Source organism: Lepisosteus oculatus, chromosome 28 (assembly GCF_040954835.1).
Source record: "Lepisosteus oculatus isolate fLepOcu1 chromosome 28, fLepOcu1.hap2, whole genome shotgun sequence".
Classification (NCBI taxonomy): Eukaryota; Metazoa; Chordata; class Actinopteri; order Semionotiformes; family Lepisosteidae; genus Lepisosteus; species Lepisosteus oculatus.
In genome coordinates, this window is record NC_090723.1 from 7,458,260 (window position 1) to 7,469,035 (window position 10,776).

General features: G+C 45.1%; 1 protein-coding gene across 1 annotated transcript; it reads left to right on the forward strand.

Moving 5' to 3' along the window:
* Positions 1 to 216: 216 nt before the first annotated feature.
* LOC102683823 (peptide YY) lies at positions 217 to 10,157 on the forward strand. Its single transcript, XM_006638238.3, has 4 exons — positions 217 to 379; positions 2,120 to 2,307; positions 8,132 to 8,212; positions 9,729 to 10,157. The coding sequence occupies exons 2-4, from the start codon at positions 2,120 to 2,122 to the stop codon at positions 9,751 to 9,753; spliced, it is 294 nt and encodes a 97-aa protein (XP_006638301.1). The 5' UTR covers positions 217 to 379; the 3' UTR covers positions 9,754 to 10,157.
* Positions 10,158 to 10,776: the final 619 nt, after the last annotated feature.

Below are 10,776 nucleotides of genomic sequence, written 5' to 3' on the forward strand. Positions count from 1 at the left end.
TTCTTTTCTTGGGAGGGAGGGAGGGGAGGAGGGGGGCGGTGTGAGTCTTCAATGGCTCTGCGGAGGGAGTCTCTGGTTTATGGTCCTACTATAGTGCGCAGTGGTAATGTGGTAACCAGCGGGCGATGAGTTATTCTAATAATTTCCCTTGAGGAGGGGGCCGACCCCCCCTCCTCTGCACTCCTTGTGTGTCTTGCACACAGCGGCAGGTATATAAATCTCCCGGTCTGCAGGAGAGTAGCAGGAGATCGGCGCTGGCAGAAAGCACAATAAACAGGTGCAAAGACGAATTCAGCTGCTTCGCGTATTCGAAGAGAAGGCTTCGACTTCGTCACAGACATCCTTACCAGCCACCTGTAGCGCCCAGCCTTTTCTCACAGTAAGTACGCCCGCCGACTCGTACTGCGGTTTGGTCTCTCTGTTATTTAGTTTGAGGTTTTTGACTTTTCAATGCATTTTTTTTTTGTTGGCTGAAATAAGCTTATAACGACGCCCCAAGGGTGAAAGAAAGCCTGTTCTGACCGATTGTTCTCCGAACTGTGGTCCAAGTTGATTTAGCGAAAATACAAAAAAGATTATAAAAATGACAGTAATTGGATTAAGATCACACTTCGTTAAATTTTCTTCCGTGTGTCTTTAAAACCTTGTCTACCGTGAACTGGTGGGTAGTTTTCAAAACGGAGGAAAACTTCACCAACTTCGTAAGAACGGTCAAATTCATTAGAAATTAATAGGTAGGACTACTGGTTGAATGTCGGCTTGAAAACAATCTTGTTGCGGTGAAGATTCTCGTCTTCAGCGTGATAAATCGGGGCTCGATGGCTTTCAGGACCAAGGACAGCTCTCGGGCTCTCCAAAGTATGTCGTCAACTGTGCTGTTGAAACAGCCTCTTCTCGGTCTGTATTTCGTTGCTTATACCGCGATTAGTATGCAAACACTGATGTCGCACTCAATCTCCTGCGTTTCTCTCAGTGCCATATATCAATCCTATCGTTCTCCAACAACAAGCTCGTATCTTCCTCTTAATCTTCTTTTAACATGTTTTTTTTTATTTTGGATTCGGGTTATATCCCCCACGTGGACACACACGGGTACGTGATTTAGGTGTTCAAAGGCGCTGAACTTGTAGAAAAAAAACAATATTAAAGATTAGTCCACTAACAACTCCCATCTAATCTTTGCTAATTAATTCAGAAAATAGGTAAATAGATTACACTTCAAATCACCGTTGTTATAGATCAATTGAGGCATTCTGTATTCGCTTCTTACCATTAATATTAATGCGAGTATTAACTGTGTTCTGTTGATAATTACTGATGACAAATATATAACATGAAAAATTACCTAGTGAAATTTTCCCGTTAGGAAATTCGATACCTTTCGACAACAAACAATAAATTAATATAAACCTCTGCAATAAATACGGCGGTCAGTTCATACATTGCTTAAGATATCACTCCTCTCGCCCGAATCACTGAATTCGGTTGGAAAAGTTGATCCTATGCTAAATACAAAATAAAACGCTATAACGTTTTCCATGAATTTCAACGTTTTTTTTTAAACAGGAAAAAATGAATATATTTAGACGCTTATTTTGTTGTATGAAATACCATCTGTGCAGGCATTTCGTCCATTTTCAATTCACTTGTCCTAATAAGAGTTGACCTCGGCTTTTCCGAGTTCCGTAATATATTGTTTTCTTAGACAGCGCCCGTAAAGTCTTGGGATCCCAGATCATTTTGCAAAAAAATAAAGGCAAGGAAAGTCCCCAGACCAATTAGTTACAGCTGGTTGTAAAAAAAAAATACTGAAGAGATCAATCTTCCGATTGCGGCTGGAACAGGCTAATCTCTTAGTTTCTTATATGAGTTGTGTGTGTGCTGTAAAAACAGCAGATTAGAGCCGTGCGTCCAATCGTCCTCGGAAAATGAATATCAAAACTCTTGGAAATAAACGACGGCGGTAACCCGTCGTCGACCTGCTTGGTGCGCCTATTTCTCTGCACAGTAGAAAGGTGCTTTCGCACCGCCGGCACGGAGCTTTCCAGAGCCCGTAGCGATTACTGCCGGGGAGAGCTCGGTCCGACTCTCAGGGCTGTGTCTGGGTTCTGAACCGCAGATGGTCGCCGTCCTGAAGCCCTGGAGCGCTATGATCGCGCTGGTCCTCTGCGTGCTGGTGTGCCTCGGCGCCTTCGTGGACGCCTACCCGCCCAAACCCGAGAACCCGGGGGAGGACGCGCCGCCCGAGGAGCTGGCCAAATACTACTCCGCGCTCAGGCACTACATCAACCTGATTACAAGACAGAGGTGAGTACGCCTTCCTTGTAGTCTGCTTCTTGGTCCCAGGTTGCTATTCGGCGTCGGTGTGCATGTAGCAGACCTCGTCTGAGACTTGTCCTGTCGTCACCAGGTCGTGGCTTTCACACCTGAACTGCAGATTGTTGCTTTATTTTTCTTTATAACCTTCTTAGCCTTAACATGTCCGTTTACTGCCACGGAGTCCAGACCCTCGGGTTCGGTCAACGTCGGTAACTTTGGGAAACGATTTTGTGAAACGGAATGGGACGACACATAACTACAGTCCCCTGGTACTTCAGTTTCGGACTGCCTTTCCAGAAAAGAAAGGTACCAGAAAAGTACCGAACAGTAACCCTGACAGTTCTTTTTTCCATGAACCTGAGAGGCGAAAGTCGGACGATCTCCGCTTCTCTCCATTGTGGAATTGAGTTTAAAAGCGACAAAATACCACATGAGTTCATTTTTGCAGCTACTGTACATCGACGGTAACGGGGTTCTGAATCGTGAAGAAAAAATAGTTGTAAAACCAACAGAAAGCACAAACTTCTATTACTACAGTCCTAACTATATAACGATTGTAAGGATAACGATAAACTACTGTAAGCAATCGGTCCACCTGAGCAAACAAGATGGTTGTAATTTTGACACCCAGTAACGCAGAAAACTGTGTAATAGGTGCCGTTTATGGACGGATGGCCCTCCTGCACATCAAACAGTCCGATGTAGTAACTGTGAACTCCAGGTTAGTGTAGTTGTAGTTCTGACCATTGAGTACAACTGTTCTTTGGGGCGCAAGTTAAGTAAGCGAAAGTGTTAAAATAAAGTTTTGTCCAATACTGAGGGGGCGGGACAGCTCAGTGAAGTGGTAATATATATTTACAGCTGTGATGCGGAGGGTTTAGTAACCCGATTGTTCCAGAAAACATTAGGTTAATGCAACAGTGTTGGCTCTATCTTTACATGACTCGCACTGATGCAGGCTGAAAGGTATTCGCGAAACTGCATACCGTTTGAGAGCGGTTGTAGTAGCTGTGCTTTTCCTGATTTAAGGCTTTGCAGTGTGACATGACCGCGGGTGAGGTTCACTCCCGTGGCAGACACGGATTAGTCCCCTGCCTGCTGTTCAGCTGCTTGTCGGCGCTCAAGAGGGCTGCGGCGCTCGGATCTCCCCGGTCTTGCGCCGGATGACTAAAACCGGGCTGCTTTTTAAAGCAGCGTCCCCAGCCCTGTGAAAGATGCACCAGGACGAAAATGAAAGGAGATGCAAATCGCTGTGAAAACGGGTTGACTCGCGTTACTGACACCTGCGATATATAGATTTGTAAACGTCCTTGAGAAATCTGTGGCTCTGTGCGGAGCAAGCTGTTCGCTCACAGCAAACAGAAAAAAAGGTGTATTTTATTTTATTTCCTCTTTTAGAGATTTTGTTTAAGGGAAGGTAATAACTTACCCTTCTAAATGAAAGATTCCAGCTCTGTAATTTACTCCATTAAATGCACCAAAATATACTATGTAAACTAGAGGTGCTTCTGATAGGACATAAAACTTAGATGCTCTTAATATTTAGGATTTTCCTAAATATTTCCTGTACAGTATTTTCCCTCAGGACCCATTTTTATTGGCCTTTCTGTTTTTAATCTTTCTTGCAGAAGAGCAATAATGTGATATAACCAAATGCACTCACTGGAACCAGAAAGCAATTTATTGAACTTCTTATTTGCTTAGGAATGGATGCAGGGAGAGACACACATTCTTCTTATGCACAGTTTTGTTTGGTAATTTTGGAAGTGTAGGTGGCCCAGTGGCACAGTGGTTAGCATTACTGCCTTGTAGCCCTGGGTCCCTGGGGTGCTATCTGCGTGGAGCTTGTGTATTCTACCTACAGTATGCTTGTGTGGGTTTCCTCCCACAGTCTGAATACTGGTAGGTAAATTGGCTTCTGGGGAAACTGGCCCTGGTGTGACTGTGTGTGTTTATGTCTGAGTGTGCCCTGCAATGGGTTGGCATCCCATCCAGTTTGTGCCCTTCTTTCCACCTGTTGCTTGCCAGGATGGGCTCTGGCACCCCCTGCGACCCTGAAATGAAAGATGGATGGGTTTTTAAAGTGCCTCCTTCAGGTTACAAGGGTGGCCTGGGATTACTGCACAGCAGAACATGGGAAAAACGTGTTTGCTTCAACAGGAACCTACCCATGGCTAGACCCACTGATTACATTCCAGATTAGATTCCTCTGGTGCTGGTGCAGCACATTCTATTCTATTGATATTTTATAATACTGCACAAGAGCATGAAACGGCAGTGGGCCATTGCTGTACTCTGACATATAACTGGTAGGGTGTAGCTTGAGGAGTTCATACAGACCAAACATCTGGGCTTGCAAATGAAAGATCCGGTGTATGGGATGCCACAGGAAGAAGGTTGGTGAGCTTCTGGTTGGCTCTTAATCACGGTACGGGTTTGCACCCGAGTTTGAAGTCTTTAATCCAGGCAATGCCTGTCCAGACCTGGGTTTCCTTAATCACAATCCTTGCCTAAAATTCCAAACTCTGCCACTCATCTGGCTGAGCCTCTCAGGGGCTGGAGGGAGTTGAGCCAGCTTGGGTTCCTCTGCTTTTCCAAGGTCCTGAGACGCCCCTGTGATACTCAGGGTGCTAATGATTCAGGCACTAAGGCCCTGTGGGTCCTTCGCTGTGGGGAAAAATGAGAAATGGCAGCAATTGTGCTTGGATCCTACCTGGAAAATGCAGTCAAATTAAGAACTGGGCAGTGCCAACATGGTGGGTAGGAACAGAGAAAGATCTTTCTATGTGACTCTTCCAAATTTTGGAAAACAAACAAAAAATGGAATGAGGAGGCATGCCGAATCAGAAACACCCATTGAAAATGGCTAAAGAGTGTTATCCGAAAGGCTCAGAATGACTTACTTACTGTAAATGTCAGCTTCAGAATTCATTTTTTGATGTTTCTTGTCATAAACTTAAAACCACTTTGAAACTGTAGCTAGCTACTCATCTTATAGGTTACAGCTGATAGACATTGAGACTACCAAGGTGCTTTATTACAAGTGGGAGAGCCTGTTTCAGTTCATGAAGCCCTATTAAACAGGCAATCACAAGTCTGCCTCACAGCCCAGGAAGGAAAACAAGGTTGGCAAGTCAGAGAAGGTGACATTTCGCTCAGTAGTCATTAAAACTAATTGCCCCAACAAAGAGCTCTGTTGTCTGAAATTACTTCCTAGCTTGACGGGAGCAGGTCAGCCCCGATTGGAGACTTCACTGCCGACAGCAGCACTTGAGGGAATTGAGATCGGTAATGGAGACCAGTAACTCCACAGATGAGTCACAGTATCATTCTCCTGGTGTGACAGTGGACGGGGGTTTCAGACGGGCCAGTGACATTCGAGTGTATCTTCCTTTACATTTTCTGATGCTGAGTGCTATCTATTTCCGATACCGGAGAAAGAATGGGGTTTCTTGCTCAGAACCACTGCCGTCTTTTGAAACACTTTGTGAGCTGGCCTGTTGTTTCTGCTGGCATGTGGGCTGGGCTGGGGCAGTGAGTGAACAGCCTGGGGCAAACCGGCACAGAGATCCCCCTTAGAAATAGAATTTCAGCCTGCTGAAATTGTCAAAGTACTCGAGACTGGTAATTGACAAAAACCTAAAATGGGACAAATGTTGTGACACGCTCTATAAAGAAGGCCAACAGAGACTCTTCTATCCTAGAAAACTCAGCTACTTTAAGGTAGATAAAACAATCCTTACACTTTTCCAAAAATCATTCATTGAAAGTGTCTTAACATCCTGCTTCACTTATTGGTTTGGCAACATAAGTACAGGTAACTGTAATAGGCTGGGTAAATCAGAGAATATAAGTGGCAAAATAATCAGGAATAATCAAATCAATTTAAACATCCTTTACAGAGGGTGACTAAGGAAGCCAGAAGCATCAGGGAGTGTGTGTCTCACCCCCTCCATTGTAAATTCACGCTTCTCCCATCTGGGAGATGCCTCTGTGCCCCCAGGTGTAAAACCAACAGACTCAGGAAATCTTTCGTCCCCACTGCAATCACACTCTTAAACAACGCAAAGTGACTACCTTGTCTCTTGTTTCTTCTCTCCTGTAACACGACTGTATTCTCTTCCCTTTTGATGATGTGTATTTGTCATTGTGTTGTGTTTAACTGTGCCGTAAAACACATTTCCCCTAGAGAATAATAAAGCTTGAATTGAATTGAATAGAAACCGTCTCCTGCGTGCTGGCCAGCTTCCATCTGTAATCACAACAAGAGCAAGTCCGACAGGTTTACATAGCCCACTTGTCCATCTCTCTTAATATCCCTCGTTATGTGAGGCGTTGAGCCAACATTTGCCTTTGCTATTATCTGGCATTTATCAAAGAGCAATTCACCAACAGCCTCACAGTACCTCACTGGAAACAAGTGAATTAAACGCCATTCAGGCAGGCCCTGGCAGTGAAATGTTTGTCACACTGAGGAGATAAAAGCACAGTGAGGCTCCATTAGGAGCAGGACAGGGGGAAAAAAGATACCCAGAGATGTTTAATGTCATTATATCCAGGCCAGGGCTTTTTTTTCCCACTGGGACTCCATTGCTGGGTTTCTAATTACTCTTGTCTGGCAGTTTTAGTCTCCTCTTTGGAGAAGTGACAGGGCGCTGTGCACTGGCAATGGGAGTGGAGGCAGGAAGACGGCCATTAGACACTCCGTCTGTGCAGAGAGGTTCATTAGGGGGCTGTTTCTGTCAGACCGGCTGGATGTGAGTCAGGGTCTGCGTGTGTATGGGTAGGGTGGGTGTGGGGGTGTCACGCTACTGAGATTGTGTTTCGGTGGATCTGAGTTAGTCAGCTTTTGTGGAGCAAGGTACAAGAAACATATACCTTTCCCCGCCTCCTGATATTATTGCTGTACATAACCATCTAAAAATCAGTTACTCATTATATGTCCAAAATGCACATTGGCTGAGCGGCACCTGTTCTAACATCAGTGAATCCTTCTGTATCTGCCACACGGCTTGTTTGTCTTGCCAGTACTTCTCAAAGCTTGTATGATGGATTAACACATCTGTCTATGCTTTTCCACTATCCCTCTATGCTGTGCTTCACTCGTACCACAGTATACCACGGTAAAGCCTTATGTGGTTAGGTAGATAGGGGTGAAGTGACATGATACTTCTTCTGAGGAATAGTGGGGAAGAGTGTTTTGCTTCTGGCCAGTGATGTGTTGTTTCTCAAGGCAGAGAGTATTTCTAAATGCACGCGACAGTGAAAAGGAATATCCCTGTCAGTTTTGACAACGTGCATGAGAAGCAAAACCTTATGTGCAGAGCTGCTGTCTGATTTCACCAAGATGTAGGAGTTTTTTGACATTCTGATGGAATTCTAATATCAGAGCGTGTTGTGTTGACATTCTGCTCTGTTAATTAACTCGAGAACTGCACTCTCTACTGTGTAAGACTCCACTGTTACTCAAAACGGAGTGGTCCAGATCGACTTCCCTAATTTCATTTTCTTCCAATTCCCCTCCATGCCTGATTTTAAGAGCATTATTCCCTCATTTTTCACTACACATTTCTTTCCCACTTTTGCAAAACATCATTCCCAGGCCTGATGCATTCCTGCCTGAATACGGACGGGGGTTTGAAGGTTATAATCTCGGAATCTCATGTAACCATTTCTTGAAGAATCCCAGATGGTCTCCTTCATTCGTGAGGCTGGGCTGCATGTTCCAGACACCCACAACTCTTGGTGTAAAGCTATGTGTCATTTTTTTTTCTTTCATTGCAAACCCTGTAACTTTCCTCCTATGCTCTAGATACGGCAAGCGGTCCACCCCCGAGGCGCTGGTGTCAGAGCTGCTGTTTGGTGACAACTCAGAGCACAACCAGCGATCAAGGTGAGGCACAGCACGCTGTCTCTATGCCAAGCCAGCTGTAGGCTATATTGTGGGAAGCAATTCACTGCATCTTGACAATACGTCTCCATAACATTCAAAAAGCAAAGGATGCTAGGGTAGATCAGGCAGCAATCTGCAGACTCGCAATTGTAGAACAATTATTTTTCCAGCCACTTGTATTTGTAAACTAAGAAGCCACAGTGCAGCTGCTTTCGTGCTGCACGATCCGAAGGAAGAAAAGAGAACCAGCATAAACATAGCCAGAAGCCTGTACTTCCACACTAGATCTTCTCTGCCTGAAGATAACCTCAGATCTTTGAATCACACCTCCTGCCCCAGGGAACAGAAATATATAAATGTGACTCAGGCCTCAGAAAGAGGGGCAGTGCACTTTCATTCCAGTATGATTCTGGTGAGATCAAATGATGAAATATTTTATTGTCAGACTGTTGAAACAAAATTAAAACAAGGATGGAATATGATTAATCTGATATCAAACATTCATATTACTCCTTTCACTTTAAATGGTACATTCCATTTAGTTTCACTATAGGATGCACATGCTACACATAGGCCCAAAGCACTGTGTTGGACAGCTCTTTATTTGATGTGTTTTATATATTTTGGGCACTCATGAATCAGGATTTTCAATTCCCAATCTGTTTTTGTACTCATCCCTCAAAGGGCCGCAGATATGACGCTGTTATAGCCATCAGTGTGAGGACTCATTCGTTTTTAACACCTGGGACTGATCTGCGATGGCTGTGATTTACAGCATTAGAAAAGGAGTCTGTTCTCCTGAATCATTTTCAAATGCAGTGAGATGACATCCTCTCAGCTGCGTACTGTATGAAGTACCCTCGCTGTGTAAAATCAGCCTCCTGTGGCTGTGAGGAAATGGTGAAATGTTTGGTCACTCCATGAACATCATAATAATAATAATTAATAATAATTCCTTACACTTGTGTAGTACACTGGACACTCCACTCAAAGGCCTGTACAGGCCTCCACCAGCACCAGTGTGCAGCCCCACCTGGATGATGCTCCAGTACACTCCCCACACACCAGCTTTCAGTGGGGAGGAGAGCAGAGTGATGAAGCCAGTTCAGAGATTATTAGGAGGCCATGATTGGTAAAGGCCAGGGGGAGATTTGGCCATGACACTACTCTTGTCTAAAAGCAGGTGTCTTTTTACAGTATTGTTTCCCCGTCACTATACAGGGCCTTTAAGACCACACAGACCACAGGGTGAGCGCCCTCTACTGGCCCCACTAACACCACTTCCAGCAGCAGCCTTAGTTTTCCCCAGGAGGTCTCCCATCCAGGTACTGACCAGGCTCACACCTGCTGAGCATCAGTGGGGCTGCCAGCTGGGAGTCTTCTATTTGGTCAATGAGGTGTTTGGTTGAGTAACTCAGAGCTGAGAGACCCTGGACACTTGAAGTTCATGAGGACCCGACTCAGGCCAGTTACGGCAGGAAGGGCCTGGACTCACTTCCTGTCCTTTATCTTCCAGGCTCGACGACTCCTACATGTGGTGATTCCTGCCTCTTCCTCCTCCTCCTCCTCCTCCTCCTCCTCCTCCTGTGCCCCTCTCCTTGTGTCCACCACGCTGAGGGAGCCCAGCCCCGCCACAGAGGCCCGCCCTGTGACGGACGAGTGAACGCCACCAAACTCCAGCCCAGCTGTCTCCGCATGTTCCTCTCTCTTCCTCCCCTCTCCTCTTCCTCCCGTCCTCCTGGCTCTCTCCCTCTCCCCCTCCCACCTGGCTTCTTACTACACAAAGACAATTGTACATAATTTATTAATGAATAACAATAGAAAATTAAAAAAAAAATCTTCAGCCATTTGGCGCTATATCTTTAAAGAGAATATTCTTTTTGTTTGTATTGTATAAATGCTTATGTGCAATTAAAAGTTTAATGAATGATTCAGATAAGACGTCATGCGCTTGATTATTTCACAGCAGCTGAACGGTGCTGTTTCTTCTGCTGGGGTGCTGGAATCATCTGTCACTTATTGACCAAAACAGTGTTATGCCCAGGTAGAAGCAAAAGGAAATTCAGTGCCAATTTACTACCAGTTTTTGAACAGCAGACGCCTTGGTATTTTGGAAAGGAACTGCTTGGAACCCCACCTATGGAATGGTTCATAACACGAGGTGTCCCGACATCAAGACCCCCCCATCTATGTGGGCTTTCAGGGTTGGGGGGGAGATGTTGTATATCCATTGCTCCACATACAAGCTAGGATTCAGGAATGTGCACATGCCTTTAGGACTCTCCCAGAGACCGCTTATATCTGTGTGAGTTACAGTACATATTCAACCTGCAAATAGGGAAAACTAAACCAGAATTTCTCTCTTGATTGGCTGCTAAAGATTTGTTCTGTGCGAGAACAGTATTCTCAGCTGTCAATGACGGGCGAGAGCCTCTCTTTGTAACTCAAGCTGGCTCAGCAGTACTCTTCCTCCAAATCAGTAGTATTCCATAGGCGTGGGGCCATATTTACTGGACAGCCACAGCAGGCCAGCATCGATCCAGCACGGTTAGCTTATCAAGGCC